Here is a 26,990-nt window from a genome sequence, read left to right on the forward strand (position 1 = left end):
TATGTTGTAAGACAAATCCATTTCATTTTTTTTCTGATATTCAGTGCAGAGCTTTCCAAAGTATTCTGCAGACGCTGGGTTAATTGGCACCCACAGGGCATTTTTCAAGGATTAGGCTTTAGGTAATTGATTTCCCTTCTTCCTGAACCTCTAAATGAGGTGAGTTTGCAATTTTGGCCTGATTTGTTGCTTGTATTCACCATTTTTCTACTTTTTCCTAACAATGGGGCAGTAGGAGAGCTGGATTACAGTTTTCCATTGGGCTTGAACCATCTGACCCACCATCATTGTTACTCTAACCTGGTGCCATCAACAATCCAGCACTGAGAAAACCAAAACTTTTTAGAGCCTCCACAGACCTAGGCCAATTGATAAACTAACCGAGGTATCAACTGTGATCTAAATGTAACAATACTCAGTTTAAAAAAAAAACAATCCAAGAGTGGATGTGGTGATTTGGGGTTTTGTTTTTGCCGATTTAGATTTAATCACATTTAAAACATAAATATGTTTAACTATAATCATTCAACAGTGTTGCTAAACATATTGTGAATAATCATTAGTATATTTAGGTAGACTCTATATTTTCTTTTTTAAAAGATAGTTGTAAATGTTATCCTTCCTAAGGCACTATATTACATAGCAGGAGCTTTACACGTCATTATCTTATTTAAATGTTTAAAAAAATTTTATTTTATTTTACTTATTTATTTATTTGGTGAGGAAGAGTGGCCCCGAGCTGTTACCAATCTTCCTCTTTTTGCTTGAGGAAGATTATCCCTGAGCTAACATCTGTGCCAATCTTCATCTATTTTTTATGTGGGATGCTGCCATAGCATGGCATGATGAGCAGTGTGTAGGTCGGCACCTGGGATCTGAACCCACAAACCCTTGGGCTGCGGAAGGAGAGCACACGAACTTAATCACTATGCCACCTGGCTGCCCCCTAAAAGGATTTTAAACAAGACATTATCAATGAAAGTTAAATCTTTAAATATTGATATATTTATTCATTTGGATTTAACAATTTATCATCTACGGAAAATTGACCAAGTTTTCAAAAAGGCTTTCCTTTTAAACAATAGAAAAATCATTACAGTCAGATGGTACTGTACACACGGCAACATCTTCCTATCATTAATTTGAGAAGTGAATGTGTAAATATGCGTCAACATGCATCAAGGTCTGGATTTAGGATAGCCATTTTCTTATGGATTTTGATTGTCTGCAAAGCAAAATATGAATTCATGGTTCTCATGTGAAAGGTGGAAATAATCACTAAAGACCGAGTTATTTAAAATGTGTAGGTAGTGCACATTAATGGTTAAGATCAGGCTGCTTTGTGGGGGAAATGGCAGACTGGGTTGGTAAGGTATAGAAGCTGTATAAATACTAAGCAACGATTATGGTGATCGTAATTTAAAATTAAACACTAGTAAATGAAAATTCTTACTGCTTAAATTAACTATTTTAAAAACGCTTCCAGAGGTCAGCCCCCATGGCCAAGTGGTTGGGTTTGTGCACTCTGCTTCGGCAGCCTGGGGTTTGATGGTTTGGATCCTGGGCGCGGACCTAGCACAGCTCATCAAGCCATGCTGAGGTGGCGTCCCACACTGAGGAACCAGGGGAACCTACAACTAGGATATACAACGATGTCCTGGGGGGCTTTGGGGAGAGAAAAGAAAAAGAGGAAGAGTGGCAACAGATGTTAGCTCTGGGCCAATCTTCCTCACAAAAAAAACAAACAAAAACCAAAAAACACTTCCAGTCTTCCTCCCTCAATTAACACTCTTTCCCATGCCTAATTTTACTGGGGAAAAAGAAGTTGGGGACAATAACATGAATTTTATTGTAAGTTACAAAATTGCCCATCACTTAATCTCCTCCACTTTTTCGGCAGAAAATAAATTCCGTTGTAATACTTAGAAGAAAATGAAATTGGGGGCATTTTCATTTCTTTAAATATTCATTCTTACTGTGTTCTTACTACGTTAGCCCTGTCGGGAGGCATGGGCTTCAGTTCTTGTATTCGCCGTGCAGCTTCTTCTTCCTGTGGTGAACATGACTTAGAGCAAACGGTGACTTGATGTTTAAGCGATCCCTCTCCGCCTCCTCTTCCTCATCGTATCGCTCATCCTCATCTTCATCCTCCACATCACTGCTCTGAGGACTGCAGACCTGAGACCCCGAAGGGGAAGGTGGTACTGAGGAAGGCCTGGGATATTTAAATCCTTCTGTCTGTCAAAGAGAAAAATAAGACAGACATTATAATGACTTCTGGATTTTCAACAATGTAAACACTATGCATGTGCATTTAATGAAAAACATAGTTGGATGTATTTTTTGGTCAGTTTAGGGGCTATTAACTTTGATTCTGCTACTACCAAGGTCAAGAAAGATTCATGACATAAACAGCTACCCTTTATTAAGCACTGAAATATGCCAGGTGCTATACATATGTTACCTTATTTAATCATTGTAACAACTCTGATAAATTTGTTCTTCCCATTTACAAAAGGAAATTGAAAGTTAGAGAGGACAAATGACTTGCCCAAGGTCACACAGCAGGTAAGTGGTAGAGCAAAGCTTTGTACCAGGGCGGTGATGACTCCAAAGCCTTTAATCTCAACTGCCATATTACACTGCTGACAGTGTCAGACTCTATGTCATCCTTCAGATCTGCTCGATGAAATTGCATGACATGGGCAGCCTGGACGTACATGTGTGGACAGCCACCATTAGAAAGAATCCTGGAAGCCAGGCCACTTAGCTGACCCTGAAATTCCACCAGTCACTTTTATTTCAGTTAATGAGCAAGTATCACTAGGTTTTAATCAAATTGCCCTTCTACCTAAGCTTCACTGAGATAACTTATTTGCTAAGCATACTAAGCACCAACTATGAGTCAGGCACCATAATGCCACTGAGGAAACAAAGATGAAGACCATGATCCCTCCCATCTAGAAGTGCACAGGCTGGAACGGGGAGACAAATGTATAAAATTGTTACAGCACTTGTCACTGCGTATTTCAACTATTTTTATGTCATACGTGAACAGTCATTTCCAGGCTCAGATACTTTACTTTTCTGTATTGAAAGCAATAGAGAAAAAGAGCGCAGTCCTGCACTTACGACCTGGCTCAGAGTAGATACTCAATGCTTTTCAGTTGAGTAAGGAGATAAATGGATGAATATAGCTGAATTATCATCAGGTGCAGGTTTGCCTCCAAATATTAAGCAACTAACTCTGTTAGAAGTGTGAACATGGGAGTTGGAATTTGTAGACTGAGGAATTTACGAAACCCTTACACCTTCACTATGGGCAAATTTTACCTTGGGTTAACTTTCTAGATCTGTTCTGGACACCTGATATAGGTGGAATGTCAGTTGTGCTATTAGGCAAAATTGTTCACGATAAAAATGACTCCTGATTGAGAAATTACATCTGAACTCAGAGGATCTATAAATACTTGATGAGGATCCATAGCTTTTGGGATTCCGTGAATTTGATGCCTCTTATAATTGGGCACATTCCTGTGGAGACATGGAGCTTGTCTGTGGATATTTACATGATATTGGCTCCTGTGGGGCATGGAACTACTAAGCTAAGATGGAGCTCATACGCAATGGTATGGGTCTCATGTTTTTGCACCTAAGCTTTCATCTGGTGGGTAGAGGAGCAAAGAAGTTCAGCTCTTGGACCACTACCTAGACTGCTGGAAGGACTGATCCCACTGAAGAGAAATGCCTGGTGCTGCCCTTCTTCAAGCTGTGTTTCCTGTCTTATATCCTTCTAAGTGAATCTGATGACCTTTGCCAAGTCATCATCCTACATTTAAACACTTCCTTGGATAACAAATTAACTTCTTGTTAAAGCAGACCACTTTAGTTTTGAACAACTCCCAAAAGATTGGACGTCTAATGGAGCATTTTCAAGCACCAAGGCAGAGACAGTTTTAATATGGCGGTGCTTCCCCGGTGACGTGAATTAGCTGACTGTCTGCTTATTCTATACGTAAAGCTGATTCTGAATCGGGCACTATGACTGGGTCTGAGAGTTCCTCTATTCTTTGTGTTGATACCACACTATGAAAAAGCATAATAGTTTGTGTACTTAGCTACTTCCAAATTAAAAGGTATTGTTAGGACTTGCCGCAAATAAGAAGTTTAGCTTTCAAAACAAATAAACAATACATAAAGTATTTACCGTTGGTGGTGATGTAGGTTCCATATGGAATTTATCTGGAAAAGCTTTGCTTAATGTCAGGTACCTGGCATGCTGGTAATACTATATGATAAAGATCAATTCAAAGGTTAAAAAAAAGATTTATATACCTCAATAACCAAGTTATTATATAAAATATTATCCTCCTAGTTATGAAATATATTTTTTAGAAAGGAGCAGATTCTATTCACCTGAAGTTTGGGAATCAGAAAGAAAGAATGACAGTTTATCGTTTTATTATTTTTCAACGACATGGTAGAGAAACACCACAAAATATTGGAGGGAAAATCATACTGGCCTTACTGAAGAGTGAATTGAGCACTCCGGTGACTGAAAACACTGTTCATTCTATAGAGAAGCAGTATGGCATGGATGAAAAAATGGGGCCTGAATAATCAGACAAGCTGGATTTAAATCCTGATTCAGACCATAGGTAAGAAACATAACTTCGAAGGGCCTTATCATTCTGCTTTCATTATGAAATGAAGACAGTAAATTCAATCATCCTGGGTTGTAATGAGCAGGGGCATTAGTGTGGGTAGATACTTAGCAAATGGCAGCATCCATCATTTGTCTGGGATTTTTTTTTTTTTTTTTTTTTGAGGAAGATTAGCCCTGAGCTAACTACTGCCAATCCTCCTCTTTTTGCTGAGGAAGCCTGGCCCTGAGCTAACATCCATGCCCATCTTCCTCTACTTTATACATGGGACGCCTACCACAGCATGGCGTACCAAGCGGTGCCACGTCCGCACCCAGGATCGGAACCAGCGAACCCCAGCCTGCTGAGAAGCGGAACGTGCGCACTTAACCACTGCGCCACCGGGCCGGCCCCGAGGGATGTTTAACCATATCTAAGCAGATACATTACGTGAAGGCAAAGTCAATTGATCTTTTATTAAATCATCCAGTGCTAAGATATATGAACATCTGCGTATTTATAAACTTTTTGCACAACTGAAAGAAGGTATTTCCTCTACTCGTAATTTTGAAAACAATAATATTCGCACTTCCCACTGCAGCTGAGGATTATGATCACATTATCACTTAGAGTGAAATAAAGTAGGGACTTTTCATCTGATGTTTCCCTCATCTTCATGAAACATTTCTGCAGACCTGTAATGCTTCGTTAGACATTGACAATAAAATAGCCAGTAAGATTAGTGCCAGATGCTGATGGACTTGCTGCTATGGGCTCAGCTTAAATGTGAAGAATTGGGTTTAGGATTTTACAAATTCACATTAAGTAAAAAATATATGTGAAAACCTCACTGAGATTCTGACAATTATGATTCTGAGTTGGCTTGACAGATTACGACTAGAATCAAGGCTTCCATAGTCCGGTGGAATTTTTAAAGCGGTCCTCTGTGCGGATCGCAAACTTGCTTACTCTGCCCAAGTATCTCCAATCCAGAAGATCTGAGAGCCTCTCAGTTCGGTTCCTCTGGATAATTCTCTGGCGGCGTGACTGTTTGCAAAATCCATAGAGAAACTTAGTCAGCTGATTGCAGGAATCATCTGGAGAGCAGAACCGCCTGTCAACGATGTAAATACCTGAAGGGCACAAGAGCCAAGCAGGGGTAAAAGCAGAGCTAAGCTTAGAGCATTTCTTCTCGCGTTACTCAGGCTCTGTCTTAGACCATATACATTATGCACGCCCTGACACCCCTGTTGCCTATGCTTTATCTTTTCCCTTCCTAGGCTGTTTCTTCTGTGATCTCCTTCTAATGGTTTATAACCATCACCAACACAGAGCCAAGAAAATGGACCTTGCTAAAAAAAATCTGGCAGTATAGGGACACCCTGGATTAGTGACTCTCCCTTGGGCTGCTGACTGACTAGGATCTCTGGGGTGAGGGCTGCGTCTCAGTGCTGTTGAGGCTCCTCAGTGTTTCCACATGCAGCCACGGCTGAGAGCCACAGCTCCAGCCTGAGGAAAGAACAGCAACAACGCAGCTCTCAAAGACCAAGGAATTGGCAGTGTGTCAGCAGAGAACCCTTCCCGTTTGAACTTTTCTTGCTGCTAGGCAACGTGGACATAGAGATGGTAACATGCAAATTCTCCTGGTGTCTTAAACCAATGTAAGTGAATTTTGCTAACTTGGCATGGACCTTTTAAATAATTATGCCAACCAATATACGACGTCCTCTAAGCCCACAGTTATTGTAATATCACTTTTAAGTAGCAGAGGGCCAAACCAGTTCAGAAAAAAAAAAAGAAGATAAAAGGGCGAAGTTTGTCCAGGTTTAGCACTCCTTTTGCAGTTTGTCTTTTGGGCAATGTATTTAATATTAATAGATTCTCATCTCTTCTATAGAATGCATAATTAAACCTATTTTCAATTAAACAAAAGTATAAACATGAGTTTAACCATAAAGCTAGCTTTAGAGCTAGCCTCTGAAAAGACCCTGTGTTTTGTCTGGTTAGAGGTTACTTCTCCCGGGATTGGGTTAATGATGAAAAACCTCACCGTATGCAGTCGGATCAGCCACGTGCTCCTGCATGAAACAGCCAAAGCCAGAAAGGTTGGTTGTCACACTGGGGATGCCCATCACGGTGCATTCAGCTGCCAGGGGAAATAGACAAAGACTTGGCTTCAGTCCAGCTCCTGTATCCTCTTATGCATGCAGCGGAGAAAAAAAGTCCCAGTCCACCTAGTAATAGCCATGTGTACTTTGCACCAGGCACGGTACTAAGCTCTTTACATGTATTAACTCAGTTAATCTTCCCAACAACCCTGTGAAGTGAGGCTATCATTATCCTCATCTTATGGATGAAGAAATTGAGGCACAGAGAAGTTAAGTGCTTGCCCGGCTTCACAAAGCCAGGGGACACAGTAGGGCTGGGATTTGAAGCCAGGCGTCCCGCTCCAGAACTCTTGCATGGATCTGCTACTCTATCCTGCCTCTCTCATTCCAGCTGGTTTTGGGTTTTGTTCCATTCTAAGCTGGTCTCTCTAAGAATCTGGCATGTTTATGGGGTATGCAAATATGTTTTGGACATGACATGCACCCATCACAAGTACCTCCCTTGGCACTAATCCCTTCCACTTTCATAGGTACTCAGCAAACCCTGAATCTGTTTTAGTTTCTCACCTTGTAGTCAAAACCTGTTTTTCAAAAAATATCAGATATGTCTTAAGAAACTTACCCACTCTCAAGGATGTCTGCTTTTTTTTTTTTTTTTTCCCCGAGGAAGATTAGCCCTGAGCTAACATCCTCTTCCTTTTGCTGAGGAGGACTGGCCCTGAGCTAAAAATCCATGCCCATCTTCCTCTACTTTATATGTGGGATGCCTGCTACAGCATGGCTTAACAAGCAATGTGTAGGTCCACACCCGGGATCTGAACCGGTGAACCCTGGGCTGTTGAAGCAGAACATGCAAACTTAACTGCTGTGCCACCAGGCCGGCCCTAAGGATGTCTGCATTTTTAACAAGGAATTTATATTTGATTATATTGAATTATTCTCAGTTGGCTAGCAGGGATGGGTGGGAAAAAAGAGATTACCCCGTTACCCGTGAAGTAATAGGATTTAAACAGTGGCCTTTCTCCTGATCTGCAAATATTTCCTCTTGATTGGGCTCTAGAGAGGAGTGGTTTCCTAATTTTTGAGGGGGTGCTAGAGGAGAGGAAGGTGGGATGGAGATTATTGACCCGTTTAAGAATCCGATGAAAACTCTGGAACTCCTCAGAAAAATTTTCATACATATATGTGTGTATATCTTTATATACACTCACATATTTTGCCTATAATTCTACGGAACTTCACAGATCCTTATTTTTTTAAATACTCATTAACACACATGTAGTAAAATGCCAGGTACCCAGGTAAGCTGAATATATGTTAACTGAATAAATTTAATGAAATAAGAGCTTACGTTCATTGAGTTTTCTCAAAACAAAAAACACAGATTTTAACGAATAATCTCTGGAGTTAGAGTTAGTATCACAAAAAATGATTATTTTTTAAATTAGGGAGTTACCTAATATGCTAAGGCCAAACTTACACCACCCGTGATTTCTTTATTTCTGTAACTATAGGTTAGTTAGTTTTCGGGTTAGGTAAGGAGTGGCCAACTTCCTTCGGTTAATTTAAAACAGAATGACTCATTCACTGTGGAGTATTTCTCAAACTGCTTTTTCCGTCTATTTATCTTTTGTAACAGCTTTGCTGGCCTTTATCATAAAACGTGAGATATACATCCTCTTTCATTTCAGGTTAAGTTTAACTTTGTCCTATAAGATGACATTTTGTGGGAAAGTCTGCTATGAGTTATATAATGTTCTCTTTATTCAACATAAATGACTTCCCACACTTCCTCCATCACTCAGGCATTGGTTTTGTGCTTCTCTGTGCTTGATACTTCCAATAGTACATTACGATACTTACTAGAAATAAGAGAAACAAGAGTCAATAACAACATGTTGTTAATAACATCAGTGGAATGTGTGTTTTATGTATCTCAAAAGGTAGAGACTGTATTATAAACAATGTAAGATAATTATCTTGGGATTTCATAAGTAAGAAGACACCACCTTCACAAAAGTAGAACTGATGCTAATAACAATTGTTAGAACGACAAGAGATATAGCTGGAGTTAGAGCAATTACTTTCCTATGTCATGTTTCAAGAAGGGATAATCCTTTATCTATTTTTCCTGAGAAGTTTTAATGTTTTTATAGCTGCTGGCAAATTATTCATGGTGCACCTAGAACAATAAAATAGGACCTTATGTCAAAAGATGCAGAGCCCTCATGTTGCTCCTATTGAAAAATTAAAGGATCCTATTTATTTAGAATTTTAAATTCTTTATTTAAATTCTGGAATCAGAATGCAAAGATTTGAAAAATTCTTCCTCTTTGTAATCCTGCCTCTGATCTCCCTAACCTTGACTGCTGCTGCCCCTTATTTGGGCAATGATGACACTGAGATGCAGAAGGCAAAACATTAATTATAAATAAAAATGTTTTCTGAATCTTTTATTTTAAAATTATAAGTGGAATTATATCTAAGCCAGGAGGAAAATCTCTGATTACCGATAAGAGGTGGAAAAGTCATTATTATATTCTTTGTATTGCATGTATATAAAAGTACTTGTTTCCTTTTTAATTAAGCACTTCAGTACAAATACAAATTGATCATTCTTGATGCTAATGGCAGCCATGCTAGTTGGGACCAGAAAAGAAAAATAGACCGGGGATCTGAGAACCCACCATTTGTTAAAAAAGAGGGTTTGGGGGGAAAGAGGGTCTGAATGTAACAATGTCGTTGGGCATAATACCTACCACTGAACTGGTATTTTATCTTAAAAAATACCTCTTTTTGAGAGACAAGAGTGTGAAGAAGACTTACATCTTTTTATCCTATTTGTTTATTTTTTTAAATGCAATATAATCCATTCTCCTTAAAGAGCTCACAATATTTTTTTTAAAGATTGGCACCTGAGCTAACAACTGTTGCCAATCTTCTTTTTTTTTTCTTTCTGCTTTTTCTCCCCAAATCCCCCCAGTACATAGTTGTATATTTTTTTAGTTGCAGGTCCTTCTAGCTGTGGCACATTGGACACCGCCTCAGTGTGGCCTGATGAGCGGTGCCATGTCCGAGCGCAGGATCCGAATCAGCGAAACCCTGGGCCACAGAAGCAGAGCGCGCGAACTTAACCACTCGACCACAGAGCCGGCCTATTTGTTTCTTTAAGCATGTGAATGTGTGAGTTTTGCTGGACAATTGCTTCCCATATTAACCAATTTCTTCTTCACATTAATAGATGGGACTGGTGGAGATAATGAAATAATATATAATCTTTGCATATTATAAAACATTCTTTTTTAGGGGGATGCAAGGAGGCAATAACTCAGATACCCACTAACATATGCCCGACCACACGCTGGTACACCTACATAATCTCTGTCTTTGTTCTTAAGTCAGGATCTACAAAGCATAAATTTGACCCCTGAGACAGATCCAACCAAAATCACTTTTTTTATTCCATCTATGGATTTATTTATTTATTTATTTATTTTGAGGAAGATTAGCCCTGAGCTAACTGCTGCCAATCCTCCTCTTTTTGCTGATGAAGACTGGCCCTGAGCTAACATCCATGCCCATCTTCCTCTGCTTTATGCGTGGGACGCCTGCCACAGCATGGCTTTTGCCAAGCGGTGCCATGTCCGCACCCAGGATCCGCTGAGAAGTGGAACGTGCGAACTTAACCGCTGCACCACCCAGCCGGCCCCCAAACAAAATTACTTTTAAAAGAAACTGCAAAACCAAAACCTTAGGAGAAATTACATATCAACTTGAATATTATAAACATACGCATGAAATAAAATATTAATACAACTCAAAACATTCCACCATCTATACACCCCATACCTGGAGTATAACCCCACGGTTCATAGTAAGACGGAAATACTCCAAGATGACAACCTCGGACAAACTCTTCATAATCCATGGGTAATAATGGGCTCGTGGAGGATAGGAACTCTGGGTGCAAAATCACCTAAAAAAAGGAAAATTCTAATGAGAAAAAAAAGAGAGAAAGGGGAAATTAAAGCAGAAAATCGCCTACAATTTGGTTATTTCAATACTGTAGAATCCTTGTGTTCTAGACTCAAGGCAAAAAAAAGGGAGAAAGAGAGAGTTAAAAGTCCGGGGACTTTTTCCTCCTCTCTCCATTCTGGGTAAGAATCTACTCTGCCGACTAACTTTCCGCTCAGGTTCCAAGGCCGAGATTGGAGGGCGGCCAATGAGTGTGCCCATTTTTGTTCTCATGCTAAACTACATCCCCCAAACCAGGCTTTACCACAAATAAAAGTTTTATTTGGTTCTCTAATTGTTTGCCCCTGTCGTATTTCTCAACTCGTTCCCGCCTTGAAGAGGAAAGAGAGGGACTATTTAATAGACTGCCCTCACGGGCCCCAAGCATGAACTAGTCAAGTGAAAGAGAGCCAAAGGACAGGGAAGATGTTCTAGGAATCTCATCTAGATTAGATCAGACTAGACGCCCTCACCCAAGCCACCGGTCTCTCTTCCCCGGAGGCAATCGCTTCCTACTCTTTCTTCCTGCTTCTATTCCACTAAGATCTCTACTCAACACAACAACCAGAGTGAACCTTTAAAAATGTCAGCCACTCCCCTGCTCAGAATCCTTCAGTGGCTTCCCATTCCACTCACAGTAAAAGCCAAAGTGTTTACCAAGGCCTCTAAGCAGTGGTGTGCTGGTAAATGTTCAAGAACCGAAAAACCAAAGTAAAAGTATACATTTGTACGTAAGTTTACTGATTTTACTGATATAAAGGATGCGTAGCATACAATTTCCAAAAAATAAAAAATGTACACTGAAAAACATGTACACAAAGGTTTATATCAGCTTTATTCATAATTGCTAAAACTTGGAAGCAACCGAATGTCCTTTAGGAGGTGAATGGGTGGATAAACTGTGATACATCCAGACAATGGGATATTATTCAGTGCTAAAAAGAAATGAGCTATCAAGCCATTAAAGACATGGAGGAAAATTAAATGTATATTACCAAGTGAAAGAAGCCATCTGAAAAGATCACATAGCATATGATTCCAACTATAGGACATTCTGAAAAGGTAAAACTATGGAGACAATAAAAAGATCGGGCTTGGTGGGGTAGGCTTGAATAGGCAGAGCACAGAGGATTTTTAGGGCAGTGAAACTATTCTGTATGATACTATGATGGTGAATACATGTCATATATTTAACAAAACCCATAGAACGTACCACACCAAGAGTGAACTCCATGTGAACTACGGATCTCTGGTGATGATAATGTGTCAGTGTAGGTTCATTGATTGCAACAAATATACCACTGTGGTGCAGGACCCAGATAGCAGGGGAGGCTATGTGTGTGTGTGGGGGGGGGGGGGGCGGGCAGGGGGTATCTGGGAACTCTCTGTACATTTTGCTCAGTTTTGCTGTGAACCTAATACTTCTCCAAAAAAGTCTATTAAAAATATACATAGTCTTTCTTATTGTAAGTTCTATATAGTCAAATACTCCAAAATGCTTTTGCTGATTTTTGCTAAAATCTGGTATTCGTAACCAACTTATGGTGTTGATTGATGACAATGTAATTTGGACATAAATGTTGAATGATTCCTTTGCTAATGAGTAAAAGAAAGTAAAACAGAGAGATACGTGTCAGAACTTCATAGGTTCTTCTGTGACATGAGAGACCTCTTCTCTGAGTTGGATATTAGCTTTGGAATAATGAAAAAATATTTCCTCATATTTTTGTGCCACTCACAATTTTGTGTAATGACTATGCCCACAATAATTTTAAGTTTAATCTGCATTGCTAATATTTCTCCATCATTTTTCTAAGTCTAGACAATCAATACACACTTAACCAAGCCATGATGTGTGGTGTTCACCTACTTTCACTGTACAAATGAAATCACCATGGCCAATTTCAAGCTACCAATGTGATGTCACTCAACTGGAGATGGCAAGAGCAGCAGCGCATCATCAGAGAGTATTTCCACCACGTGGGCATGATTGCCATAAATAACCTCAAGAGCATAGGTAAAGTAAGAGCACAGGTAATCAGGATGAGATGAGTTTTGAACCTTTCATTTGATATAATTGATTTATTTTTAGCTTTATATAACTTAATTTTAAACAATGGCTGCGTTTAAAACTGACTCACAAAATTTCTGAAATTTGACAACCGGCTCTCCTGCACTGGTGTGAGCCAGTTCTAGGACTGCACTGCCTGTATCGCTCTGCGAAGGCAGAGACAAGAGAGAGCGTGGCTGTCATTGGAAAGTTGTGAATAGGACAGCTGCTTCACGGCCCACCCGGATGAATGAATTTTCCTATTTCTCCTATTTACTAAAGTTCTTCCTGAACTATTATTAGGTTATCTGTCAGCCTTCTCCCATAGCTACGTAGTTATTAAAAATAAAATCTGATTTTAAAATACTGGGATTTTATATATATATAAAATGTAAATATACATTGTTACATTACATTATATATAAATATAAAATATATTATATTATATATAATATCTATATTAGTGCCTTATAAAAGAGAGAGAGATCCTAGCCCCTCCCACCAAGTGAGGACATAGTGAGAAGTCACCATCTATGAACCAGGAAGAGGCTCCTCACCTGAGCTCAGCCAAGCTGGCAACTTGATCTTGGACTTCCCAGCCTACAGAACTGAGAATGTCTGTTGTTTCGAAGGCACCCGGTCTGTGGTCTTTTGCTGTAGCAGCCCTAGCAGACTCAGACACTCTCCCTCCATTTGCTAGCCTCCCTCCGCCGCCCCTCCCTCACATGCGCAGACACCCGCCTCACTCAGCCCTGGCTCTGACCCCCAGCTGTGAGGACCCTCCTCACCCTGCCTGGGCCCCCAGCCCTCTCACTGGACGTCGCAGCACGCTCACTCCCCCTTCCAGTGTAGACACCTACCTTGTGTTGCCCCACCTAATGGCTTTAGACCTGAATTGTTCAGGAAGGAACGGGAAAGAGAAAGCGAGCGGAAGAGAAAAGGAAAAAGAAACTATTTCTCAAGCAAACACACTACACTTTTTGTTTTTTATTCATGGAATAAGTATATATTCTTCCAAAGAGATTACTTTGGGAAAAAACCCTAATTTGGATATATGATAATAATAACAGTAGTTGAATAATACTTTAAATGCTATATGTACTTTTCATATCTATTACCTCATTTAATCCTTGAGATTACCCATTGTGAGATGGGTAGAATAGACATTTTCATTGTCCGAATTTTAGAAATAAGGAAACTAAGACTTTACAGGCATTAGTTATATCTCAGTAGATCCAAAAAAAGGAAATATGTTAAATTTAAAAGATAAAATGGTAAAATGCCCGAAAACAGTACCTAAAAATGACGCTTTATTCAATCACAAGAACCACAAACTGGCAAATTAAAAATGGATACAATATTTTCCTCCACAAAATGTGATTTGAGTTTTTATTACATGCAAAGTACTGCACTAGGAAAAGAGAGAAGAGACATGGATACTGACTGTGTCTGGGCCACCAGCAAATTGACAGCCCATTATACTCTCTTGGCAAATAGCAACAAAGGGGGATTTGAAAGGCATTGTGCCTACTTTGGCATTTCCAAGCTTAGGAAAATTTGTACTCTCCAAAGCCCATTTCGGAACAGGAAAACATCGTGGCTCATTCGTTTTGTTCTCAGCCAAACAGAATGACAGCACAACTAAAATAAGAAAACAGCTGCTCTGGACCCTAAAACAGCCAATTGCAGAAACCCAGGGCAGAGAGGATATTAGAGATCAGCCCAAGGTTAGAGGATTAAATGAGATCCTGTGTACAAAAGCCCCCAGCAGAGCACTTGGCACACAGCGTGCCCCGAATCAGCAGGGAAAAAACAAACAACAAAAACCCTCTGACTGTATTTATCCTAGGAGGGCAGTAAGGTCCCAGGAAGTTAATGTTCACAGGGCGACAGCAGAGGGTTGAGACCTGAAGTCTGCAGTCTAGACTTTTCTCACTGCTCCCCGCTATCAAGGCAGGATCAATGATAAGTTCAAATTCAAAATAATCTGCAACATTTCCTCAATCGAATGGTCATTTTCTTAGAAAAAATTTGTCAATTCAGTCTGAGAGTTAAGAACCATTCTATAGCATTCTATAAATCTGCAGGTGTGCAAATAGGTTCTTATCTTAGCACGGGCCCTGAGTTAGTTTCAAGCTTTTAAAGGATACTATTAACAAACAAAATACCTAATTCTGATTTGACCAACTTTATCTCAGTGCTTTCTTTTATTTATTTTGTGTATGAGTGTGTGTGTTTGCTTTCTGATCATAACCAATGAATACGTCAAAATATTCATGAGTTTGCATAAACATAATTTGTATGAAACAAACTTCCTTCTCCATTCACTCTACATAAACCATGTGCTTTTGTATCTCTGTGCCTTGTCATCTATTTGTTCTGCCTGGTGAGCCCTCCCTCCTGTCATTTGCATAGTGAACTCCTGCTCATTGATCAAGATCTAGCTAACACGTCCTCTCTTTGATAAAGAGTTTATTAAGCCCTGCAGAAAAAGATAAATCCTCTATCTACTACTCTTACCAAACTCTGTTCACACTTCTCTTCTAAAAAATATTGAGTACCCATTATGTACTGGACAAAGTACTAATAAAAGCTAATATTTATTCTGCAATTTCTATGTGCCAGGGACCATGCTAAAAGCAGCGTCTATTATTGATTTCATCCTTGCAACAATTCCCTGAGCGCGGGGCTATATTACCACCATTTTACAAATGAGAAGACCAAGGTACAGGTAGATTAAGTAAAGTTAAAAATTGATTGTGTGGCATAGATGTAAAGTGAGATAGCATAATTTTCATCTTTAAGGACTTGGGATACTGCGTTTTCTATGGATGTGGCAGCCCTGAATTTGCTGCTCAGATTTCCTTCAAGAGATCCTGGCCCAGGGATCTTGACTGACAGCCCCGCCTGCCTCCCCTCTGGATCCACCACAGCATCTGTAGCCTATAGAACTGGCCGAGATGGGTACCAATGCCAACCCATTCCTGCCCAATGGGTGATTCTTTTAATGAGCAAACTTTGCTTGGAGAATTCCTATCCCTATTAATACAGCTCCCCATTAAACCGTTGCATTCAATTGCTCATAGAATAAGGCAGCCATCTGCCTGCCAATCTGAAACTGTTTTGCTAGGTGGAAGATACATGTGAAGGTAAAATATGAAGAAAAGATTGTTAACTACAGGAAAATATTGCATGTAGTAACACTAATATATTAATGGGTGTCTTTTGTATTAAGAAAGGAAGCATTATAAAAGAATTCTGAATTTGTGTTAGCTGTAGATTGACTATATTGTTGAAAATTATTTTTGTTTAGTTTTTATGGGCACACGTGCACGCATGCATGCGTGTGTGTGTGCATGTGTGTACGTGTGTGTGTGTGTGTGTGTGTTTTCTTCCATTAAATGACAAGCCATGTTGAGTGGTCCTGGACCACTGCTTTTCCCCTTTATGAGTCACTAGATAGTCTGGCTATGTATGCATACTTTTATGTATGTGCTAATTTTTATTAATTCTAGTTTTTCATTAAATACACTTGGCTTTCTGTAAAAAAAAATAGGCTGACATTTTTAGAACTGGGCTGCCTCTGCAGCTCCTCCTTCCTTCTTGCTTTCTCTTTACAGTGTCTGACTGCACCTCTCCGCTTACTCTTGCTTTCAATCTTTCTATCCTTCACAGACATTTCTGCCAATCAGTGCTTTTATATTTAATTTTGTCTTGGGGATCTGCTTCTCAGAGGACAAAAACTGAGAAAATGTATATGAGATATGATTGCTGCCTCAAAGAACTCACAGTATCTGTGGAAAAATGGATACACAAATTTAAAATATATATATATATAATTCAATGTGATAATTCCTATAATTGCTGTAGATATAAAGTGTCTTGGGAATGCAGATAAAAAAACCAAATTCTGTCTGCAGTAGATGAATGTGTATTAAGGAAAAGTGCAAAGAAGAGATAACTTTTAGGTTGGATCCCAACAGAATTGTTAGAACGGCTGAGCTAAGGGTATTTCAGAAAGATAGACTTACATGAGCAGAGACGCAGAGGTATGAAAGTGTTTAACGTATTTAGGAAATAAGGTCCTTGTCCATTCCTGGGGCATTGCTTCACTGTTACCACACTTTTGAAAAAAAATGTAGATCAGCAAAGCATACTTTGTTTTAAGCTTCCAATTTCAAGGGACCTTCCAGCCTCAATCTTCCTATGAGTAAGGGAAGCATGAACCATAGTCAGCCTCATGACCTATCCCTTCTTTTCACCCCATATCCCCCCTTTCATATGTATTTATTGTACATAACGTGTGCCAGCCACAGATAGATCATCAGAGAAAGAACCACAGATTTAGATACAGGTGTGACATAAAAGGTCCTGAGAAAAACAGAAATCTACAGGGAAATGAGAGGTTTTCTTGCCCCCATTATTTCCTTTCCAAAAAACAAAAAATTGAGAAGGTGCAGTCTAAGGTAAACTACGTGAGAACGAGGCCAAGTTGGTGTTGATACCCTCTGCAGTGAGGTAAGTGTCTGCGGATCCAATCCTGCTGAAAAATGTAAAGAATGGGGCATCCTTGGCAGAGACATTCCTGCATTTCCAGTGAAAAATTTTCCTCCTATTATAGGAGGTGTGCTAGGTGTTGAAATTTTGTTAATGCAGAAAGACAAATGAGAAAATAAAAATCACCCATAATTCTATGGTATAGGGCAACATACACATATATGTGTGTATCTGTGTGTGTATGTAGAATATGTCTGAAATGAAAGGGTTAACACAGTACGGAAAACTTTATATGCAGCTTGTATCACTTAATGCTGTATTATGAGCTCTTCCTGCTATCATGAAAATTTCTCCTGCCTTGATTTCTGAGATATTTTTCTTTTCTAATTCTCGGCTCTTTCTTTCTTTCTCCGACTTTTCATCTCTTAATGCCCTCCTAAATCTTACAGTTTCCCTAGGTCAACACTTTTCCCCACTTATTTACCCTGGTCTTCCAGCATAGCGGGGTGCCATTCCCTGGTCTCCACCACTGCACACACCAATGGCTCCCTTCACGATTGCCCTTGCAAACCCCAGACCCACATTTTCTAAGGACCTATTCAACATCTCCACTTGACTGTCTCACATGTAAGTCAAACTCAACTATCAAAAACGGAACTCAAGGGGCTGGCCCCGTGGCCGAGTGGTTAAGTTCGCGCGCTCCGCTGCCGGCGGCCCAGTGTTTCGTTAGTTCGAATCCTGGGCGCGGACACGGCACTGCTCATCAGACCACGCTGAGGCAGCGTCCCACATGCCACAAATAGAAGAACCCACAACGAAGAATATACAACTATGTACTGGGGGGCTTTGGGGAGGAAAAGGAAAAAATAAAATCTTAAAAAAAAAAAAACGGAACTCAATTTGTGACGTGACCCTCAAACCTACTTCTGTTAAAGCCTTTCTTTAGTTTTTAGAAAGCATTGTTAAATACTGAAGCCAGGATATTATCCCTGCTTCCTCCCTCTTTCTCATTCCCAAGGTCGGTTGGGCACTATGTAAGATCTTTTCCACATGCAACCATCTCTCCCATCCTTCTGTCCTCTCCAGCACTTCTGGAATGGCCTTTGTAAGAGGCCCTTGTCATCTCTCAACAGTCCAGGTGTCTCCCTCCACTACATCGATTCATGCCTATATCAAGGAGTGAATGCAAGATGAGAAATGAATTTGAGAATAGGCTATTTTTTTCCAAGTAATTTTGCAGAGAAGAGTAGGGAAGACAGAAACATTTAAAAACATCAAGAAGAGACAGAGTTAAGGCAAAGTTTGTTTTTTATTGTGGAGAAGTTTAAAGAATATTTATAGACACCATAGGAAGGAGCTAGTAAACCTACAATATAAGAGAGGGTACATAGGGCCAGTTTCCTAAGAATGTGAGAGGGCATGAGATCCCAGAACAACCCTTAGAACCTGAAGGAAAAGAAGGAAGAACAGGTCAAAATCTGTCTTTGAGACCACAATGGAGGGACACTGAAGGAGTTTACAACTCACTGAATTCATCTGCTAAAGGTGAAAGAAAAGGGAAAAGTGGGACCTTTGAAAAGATTAGTAAAAGCTTATGACAACCTGATCTGGAATACCGGTGAATGGAATTGAGTAGAGATAAACAATTCTCTGTTCAGATGCTCACCACTGTCCCCCACACCTAGCCCCCCGCCTAGAACAATATAGACCCTCAATAAACATTGTGGAGATTAAGTTCCACAGTGGTAGAAACCAGTCCTTTTCCATGCAGCTAACGCCACACCTAGTCGTTGTAGAAACTCAAGAGTCAAAAGAACTAGTTGGTCTATAGACAATTACTTAAAAACGTCATTAGCCATGTTCTCTGAAACTGGAAGCTTCTCATATTATTCCCTTAAACTGAACTTTATCAGGAAGAAACAAAGACCATTCATGTTAATCTCAGAGATTCATTAATTAAAGTAATTCTTAGAATATATTTGTAACATTAGAATTAGGTAATTTCCTTATGCTTACTGACAGTATTGTACAATGACAATAAATGCTAGAATTATGACTCAAAGCCATAAATATTCTTCAGTTTTCAGGAATGATTTCAAAATAGTCATTATTCTTTAACTAGCCAAGACTGGACACAGAATTAATGTTTTTAGAAATATCATTTAAAATATTTCTGATAGATGTTAAAACAAAAGAGGCTTCTAATAAATTCTCAAAAAATATATTCTCTATCACTGTGAAGTGTCCTACATCAACAATAGTTCTACCTTGACTCTGTCTGTGCGGCTGTTGAAAAGCCCAAGCCGTCTAATGGTGCTGAGGATGGGATCACTGGAGTCATCAATCATGTTGTGAGTGGTGACTGGAGGCAAAGACTGTCGCTGAAGTAACAGGAAAGAAAATGTCAATTGTGGAAAGAATTAATAAGTGTGACTAATTTCAACAATAGGTCATTGGCAACATGTCATCCAATCTGACGCTTTCAGTCTTCTGAGACGACAGTAATGATGATGACTAAGTTTTGTGTATATTTCAGAGGAGGATAATGGGTTGAAGAACTTCCTGTGGATACTGTGAACACACAACATTTTTGTTTTTCACCTGTGGCCACTGTATGAAAGGCCTAGATTTCTTGACTGCTTCTGGTACTTATCTGGAAAGGGTGTCCTGAAATCTCCTGGATCCTCCTAGCAGGGCTGTCTTCTCATGCCTGATGCCTCACTGTTATGACAAGATTTCAGTGTGTGCGTAACACAATACTAATCTTTCCTTTTTTGCAGTAATTTCACTTGACTGAGAAATAGTCACCTTTTCTCTATTGTGACTCAGAATTCAACGCTTTTTGAAAACTTTAGGAGGTTTTTTGTTGTCATTGCAATATACACAGTTTTCAATTGTCTATATTGTTTCTGAATGAATTTTTTGTTGTTTTTTATTTTTGCTGAGGAAGATTCATCCTGAGCTAACATCTGCTACCAATTTTCCTCTTTTTTGTATGTGAGCCGCCACCACAGCATGGCCACTGACAGATGAGTGGTGTAGGTCCATGCCTGGGAACCTGACCTGAGCCACAAAGCAGAGTGCACCAAACTTAACCACTAGGCCACCAGGGCTGGCCCCTGAATGAATTTCTTAACTGGATACAAAGAAAAATTCCACAAGATTTTAAAAAGGAGCCCTGGAAATCACTCATGAGAGAGAACGTACAAAGTCGTTATTTAGGTGAATACTTAAGAATGACTTTTCTAACTCTCAGGTCCAAAAATTTCCCAAATCAGTCCATTCCAATAAATTAAGATATTGGCCTAAATTGATTTGAACAATTATGGAAAGTGATGGGCACTTTTTTCTTTATTACCTGGGTTGAAAAGATGGCTCTTTTCATAATTGTTAGATCATCTCGATCCAAAATATTGTTCATGTCAGGAATTTCTCCTCTGTGGGGAAAACAATGTTAATAATAAAAGTAAAAACAGCTGGCACTAGTTCAGTGCTTCCTAGGTGTGAGATGCCCTTCTAAGCACTTGAAAAACAAATGTAAAGCAAACACAGTTTCCTGATGAAGCTCACAGACGAATTCCTCAAGTGTGAGGAAGTTTGATAAATGACCACTTTGGATAGTAAAGAAGAAAATTGAAATCCATTTTTAAAGCATTAATGTTGCCCATCAGGAGGACACTTCCCTTATATTTTACCTACTCCTGAGTCCTATGTTCTAAAGTGGTCACAACTCGTCCACCTATAAGTGGATATGTTTGCTGGTAAAAAGAAATGATGCACGTCTGCCACCATGGGTCAGGAGACATCGCTTTCACCTCATACCATAACAAAATCCATATATTTCTTACATATTTCATTATTTTGTAACATATTTTAATTTGATTTTATTTACACATTTATATAAATAATTTATTTATTTCGATTTAAATAAATTTCTTTAAATAAATAATGTCTATTATTTATTAAACAAACATGTTAATTAGCATCGATTAATATATTAATTAATAAATGTACATTAATTTAATATATAAGTAAATATATATTTAATATATAGTCAGTATATATTTTGACTTAAAATCTCATGACATCTCCCTCAGCTTCAGACTGACATATTAATCCCTAATGAGATTTCCATTGAATTGGAATCTATCTGCATATATAAATAAGTTCTGATTTGTACAACCTGCTTACAAGTATTTGTCAGATGAGGGATAAAACCAAACCTGCTCACATGATGTAATACATCTTCAAAGGCTATTCATTTCTTTATATTTGGATCAGCATAAATAGAGTGTCTAAACTGTTAACTTTGAATAGTGAAGCTTTAAATATTTCCGGTGTTCAGTGTTCCAAGCACCTACTTTAATAAGGCATCATAGAGTTTCTGTCCAAACTTTTCCTTCATGGAATGTGCAATGTCCCTAGACAAATAGAAAGATTTATAACTTAAACAGTGTCACAACTTTACGTCTTTCTTTGCCATGACAATGCTGCTGTTGTCAGCGCCTTCTTTGAAATTACCAATCTCATTTGTATAACCTCTTCTGTTACTTCCCGTTTGCCAATTTAGCTTAAAGCCTCCAGAGCTGAGGCTGCAGAACACCCTGAGCAGCCCAGAGAGGGTGACGTTCCTTTGCTTGACGATAATCAGGGGAGGGTGGGGAGGGCAAGCGGATGGAGGTATAGATGTAACAAGATTGGGAATTCATTGATAATTGTTGAATCTGGGCTATGGGTATGTAGGGGATCATTATGCGAATCTCTTTACTTTGGCCTATGTTTTTCAATTTCCACAATAAAAATTAAAAAAAAATTCAACCCATCTTTAAAGATTTCTACAAAAGATTTATCCTTCCATGGTAGCTCATTTCAAAGTTTTTATAGTTACCAGTTTTTTGTTTTGTTTTGTTTTGTTTTGTTTTTTGGTGAGGAAGATTGGCTCTGAGTTAACATCTGTTGCCAATCTTCCTCTTTTTTTTTTTTTCTCGCCAAAGCCCCAGTACATAGTTGTACATCCTAGCAGTAAGTCCTTCTAGTTCTATGTGGGATGACGCCACAGCATGGCTTGATGAGCAGTGTGTAGGTCTGCACTCAGGATCCCAACCAGCGAACCCCAGGCAGCTGAAGCAGAGCACATGAACTTAATCACTCAGGCTTGGGGCTGGCCCCCATAGTTATCAGTTTTCTAGGCATTACATAATGTGACACGATAGCACAATGAGAAGAGAACCTCGTAGTATTTGTGCGATAATAATCTTAAGAAAAAACAGTTCAAGGAGATATATCAGGAATCATGCACGTAAAAAAATCCCTTTACGCTTACTGCTCGAAAACATTTACAAGCCATGAGATTACCATAGCTGTTTGCGCACTGCCTGGCCCTTCAGGGTTTCCACATTGAAATTGTTTGTCTTGGCAGGCATGATGAAAAACACCACCACCGTGACGTCACTTTTATGCATCTGTTGAGAGAGTAGAAAACACAACATGGTCAACTACCAAAGATTAAAAAAACCTGTGACAGCTGGACCTTAAATTTTGAAAAAATAGTGTTTTAAAATAGATTTCAATGAAAAGAATACTTATTTATGATTCACAGAGAAATTATACCCACCTTCCTGAGGCTTTTTCAGAAATTTTAATATAAATCCAACTTTCAATCGATATTTGTCAATTAACAATTTGAAAATTCAGACATAAAATATTTTCATGGTGTTGATCGTCTAAAACATATAACAATTGCTATTGATATCACTACACTTTTTGGTGGGTAAAAAAGTAACATAAATGTGACCTAATATTACAAAACTAAAATTAGTTTAAAATTTCAGACTGGAAAGTTAATGGGGATTTAGCTTTGGTTTATTCTCCTTTTTTTCTAGCTTATTCACACTGACTTGCACAAGTAGATTGTTTACACTTTTTTGTTAAATGTCTTAGTCTCATGATGTAGCATTTTGGCTTCTAGCTTAAAGTAAAGGGACAACCGTATGCTTTTCACCTTTGATGTGGCAGGGATCGTCCTGGGTACTTTAAATGCATAATTTAACCCAATTCTTGTAATAACTGTGCACAATAGATGTTACTTTTCTCATTTTACTAATGTTCAAAGAGAACCACAAGAGAGGTCCAACATAAGAGTCTGAGCTCCTACAACAGGCTATTGGCAAAGCTGGGATTCAAACTGATGTTTTTTTGCTTTTTGGTGAGGAAGATTGGCCCCAAGCTAACATCTGTTGCTAATCTTCCTCTTTTTGCTCAAGGAAGATTGTCACTGAGCTAACATCTGTGCCCATCTTCCTCAATTTTGAAAGTGGGATGCCACCACAGTATGGCTTGATGAGCAGTATGTAAGACCACACCCAGGATCCGAACCCATGAATCCTGGGCCACCAAAGCAGTGCATGCAAACTTAACCACTACACCACGAGGCTGGCCCCTCAAACTCATGTTTTTTGACTCTAAAATCCATGTTTTGTTTTCCTCTTCCTACAAATATCATTGGTCTAGCATCTCTCAGAAGGAAATGAAATATCAAAGAGTTGTGGAAATGAAAGCATAGACTCACTTAAAAGTGTGAGCAGATGAATGTGCATGTATTCTGGAAATGATGATCTCCTGAGTGGGGGGCACTTTGCCGTCTAGTCTGTGGCCTCTGCACTCTAGGGCCTGACATTCTATTAGAAACATCTTCAGAAGCCACAGAATAGGAAGCTCACTCCAGGAGAAGCCAACGTGCTATTAAAGAATAAAGGTGCTGTATGGAAAGAGAAGGCCTTCCTTTAACTTCAGGTGTTTTTAATTATCTTTGATGTTTAGAATAATAGTAATTGGCTTTTTATTTACATCTAAAAATAAAATGAATATTTAATAAATGTATGGATAAGTTAATGATGTCCCTAAACATGATACATGTTTGATATAGTTGTGAGTCCATCTATAAAGCTTGTTCAATAAGTACATACTAGGAAATATTATGAACTAAGATTATTATCTCTCTGGTCTTTAGTCCTATTTCACAAACTTGGGTTTTAATTAATATATCACGTCCTTGTTAATGTGGTTTTCGTAAATCTTTCGGCATATCTGGTGCAATGTCTGCTCTAAGGCAAGGATAAATCTAGTGTCCAAGAAAGAAAAACCTAGCTGGAGAGTAGTACAGAGCTTAGGAAAGTTTAGGTTGCCTCGGCCTCTCAATAAGATTGAAATTTTACACTGGTTTCTCTGAGTATTTAATTGTTATTTATTCTGTATTTTTATGTGATCAGATTAGAATATAAGCCGATAGCTTTTATCAACAGCTATGACATGGTACCATTTTCTATAGCTGCTTCTATTGGCACAGGTATGATTGTTGGATTAATTGGAAACCTATTTTAAGTCTTACTTTCCTGAGTGAAAAGTCATTCCAAATTGTTGGGAGTGGGGACCTCCCTTCTCCTCCTTCATGTTTCCATGTGGTGGGACATCTCCTAGTTTCACAGTGTGAGAGACTCTCAGTCTTGAGGAGGAGGTGTGACTGCTGAGCTGGGGGAGGAACAGAGTTTGTGCATGTCTACCTTGTTCTACAGAGAGCAATTGTGTGGCTCTCAGCCATGTGGTACAGGTTCCTCTGAAGGCCTGCTTCCTTCCTTTGGGAGTGGATGGTGATGGCCAGAGCTGCCCAAGATTGATGGCTAAGTCCAATACCAAAGTTTAGTATTAGGAAGCCTATTGGTGTCATATACCAAAGTCACATCTTCTATTATGGTCTTTATCAGTTTTTAACACAGTGAAATTTTGTTCTCCATTTTCCTCATTTCTCTATATTTATCTTTCAGTTGGTTACAAACTTGCGGGGGGTGAGGGGGCCAGGGATGCTATCGTGTCATCTTAAAACATAGCACCCATCATGTGGTAAGCTTGTTGCTCTCTTAAAAATATACCTGACCACATAGACAAATACACAAGCAACAATGTGGCAATCCCAATACGTAAATGAAAGGCTGAAGCCATTTTTAGAATAAGGTTGTCGTTTTAAGTCTTTGGAAATCATATAGTCTCTTAAAAACTATTTCAGAAGTCAGAAAGTTCTTTACTTCCCATAGAAGAAAGTCCTCCTGTAAAAGCATGTTATCACATCCTAGAGCTTTCTTACCCTGAGCAGGAAATTTAGCCTGGATAAAGATTCTAGGAGGATGTCAGCTCCTTTGTTTGAATACTCATACCTCCCAGCAATGAAAAGGAACAAAGTCTTTTCAAGATCAAAGTCCAGATGACTAAAACAAAACAAAACAGTTTCAAATGAAATAAGCAACAGCAACAAAATGTTCACATGAATTTTGTTAAAGTACAAAGGAGGCTGGGAAAGATAAACACTGTAACAACCCTCTCTTCTCTATGGCATAGATCCCTGAAACCACATGCTAAAGGTTTTTTTTTTTTAAATAAAGAAAAGCATACCCATAGAAATGACCTCGAACAAAATCTTGGATCCTGGCCTTGTACATGGCGTGCAGATTTTGAAACTCATGTACTGCTGAAAATTTTTTAACATTCAAGCCATTTGGAGTGATTACATCTGGAAAAGCAAGATAAAATCATTGTGAAAATTCTTTTTTAAGAGAGGTTATCATGGTAGAAAAACTGTTTTTAGATCTATATAATTGTCTATTAACATTTCTAGTTTCTGACTATCATAGAATTTAAAATTCATAAAACTTCGCAATAAATTATGAAATAAGAAATCAGCTGTACCTGACCAAAATAACATTGAGTGGTTGGTACAATGGAGCAGTCTAATTAATAGCAAAAATAATGATTATTATAGTTTTCATTTATTGATTGCTTACTGTGTACCAGGCACTGCTGTAAGCACCTTACAATGTAACTTATTTAATCCTTGCAATGGCACAGGTTCTCTTATCTGCATTTTCAGAGGTTGCCACTGAGGCACAGAGTTGTTCAGGAATCTGTCCAAGAACACAGCGTAAGTAGGAGCGGAACCCACGCAGGTGGCCTCCACATGTTGTGTTCTGAACCATGTCGTGCACTAAACTATTCTTGTCATCCTATTTGACCAAGCACGTGGGCACTGTTCTGTCCATTTGGAAAATTGGAAAGGAAGCCCTTTATTTCTAATACACAACCAATTCTTTCTGCCCGGACACTTTGTTGCCCAGGCAGGAATACATTTTTTGTTTTCCAGAATACTGGTCTGTGACAAGAAAGATAGACTATTCAGAGTACAAGATGAGAACTACCTACTGAGTTGAATACGCGGGTTATTGCATTTAGCAGTGGTAAAACCAAAGGTAATGAAAAAAGAAGCTGTGTCAAAAAATTAGCACATGGCAATGGAGACTTCGGCAATGGAGATTTGAGCTAGACCTATAAGGACATGATCATTTTGAAGAATATTTTACAGTGAATAGGCTACACTCTTGAAATGGTTCCACAAGATCAACCCAGGCTTCCTGGTCATTTCTTATGACCAAAAAAACTGCTGATTTTTATGAGTTTTTACTAAGTAATCAGGCATTTGCCATACTCCTTCACACACCTTGCCACTGGATTCCTTTTAAGTTGCCAAAGTTTCCAGCGAAAGCCTTCATGTGAATGATTCCTAGAAGAACTGTATAGTGATCAGGACAGTATGACAGTCCCCTCACAGTGTATTTATCTCTCTAGAACACTTAT

At 39.0% G+C, this 26,990-nt stretch overlaps 1 protein-coding gene across 2 annotated transcripts in view; it reads right to left on the bottom strand.

Moving 5' to 3' along the window:
- Positions 1 to 1,825: 1,825 nt before the first annotated feature.
- GYS2 (glycogen synthase 2) overlaps positions 1,826 to 26,990 on the bottom strand; it is a 52,730-nt gene continuing 27,565 nt past the window's right edge. Inside the window, exons 6-16 of one of the 2 annotated variants that reach the window (XM_014832449.3) lie at positions 25,755 to 25,872; positions 25,450 to 25,570; positions 22,668 to 22,774; positions 21,674 to 21,733; positions 20,671 to 20,749; positions 19,580 to 19,693; positions 10,601 to 10,727; positions 6,694 to 6,789; positions 5,613 to 5,776; positions 4,208 to 4,288; positions 1,826 to 2,238 (exon numbers count right to left, since the gene is read on the bottom strand). In XM_014832449.3, coding sequence (XP_014687935.1) covers positions 2,017 to 2,238; positions 4,208 to 4,288; positions 5,613 to 5,776; positions 6,694 to 6,789; positions 10,601 to 10,727; positions 19,580 to 19,693; positions 20,671 to 20,749; positions 21,674 to 21,733; positions 22,668 to 22,774; positions 25,450 to 25,570; positions 25,755 to 25,872 — 1,289 coding nt within the window. In that variant the 3' untranslated portion in view covers positions 1,826 to 2,016. The remainder of the gene's footprint in view (positions 2,239 to 4,207; positions 4,289 to 5,612; positions 5,777 to 6,693; positions 6,790 to 10,600; positions 10,728 to 19,579; positions 19,694 to 20,670; positions 20,750 to 21,673; positions 21,734 to 22,667; positions 22,775 to 25,449; positions 25,571 to 25,754; positions 25,873 to 26,990) is intronic. The other variant, XM_070494383.1, reaches the window with a different exon arrangement.

Source organism: Equus asinus, chromosome 22 (assembly GCF_041296235.1).
Source record: "Equus asinus isolate D_3611 breed Donkey chromosome 22, EquAss-T2T_v2, whole genome shotgun sequence".
Taxonomy (NCBI): Eukaryota; Metazoa; Chordata; class Mammalia; order Perissodactyla; family Equidae; genus Equus; species Equus asinus.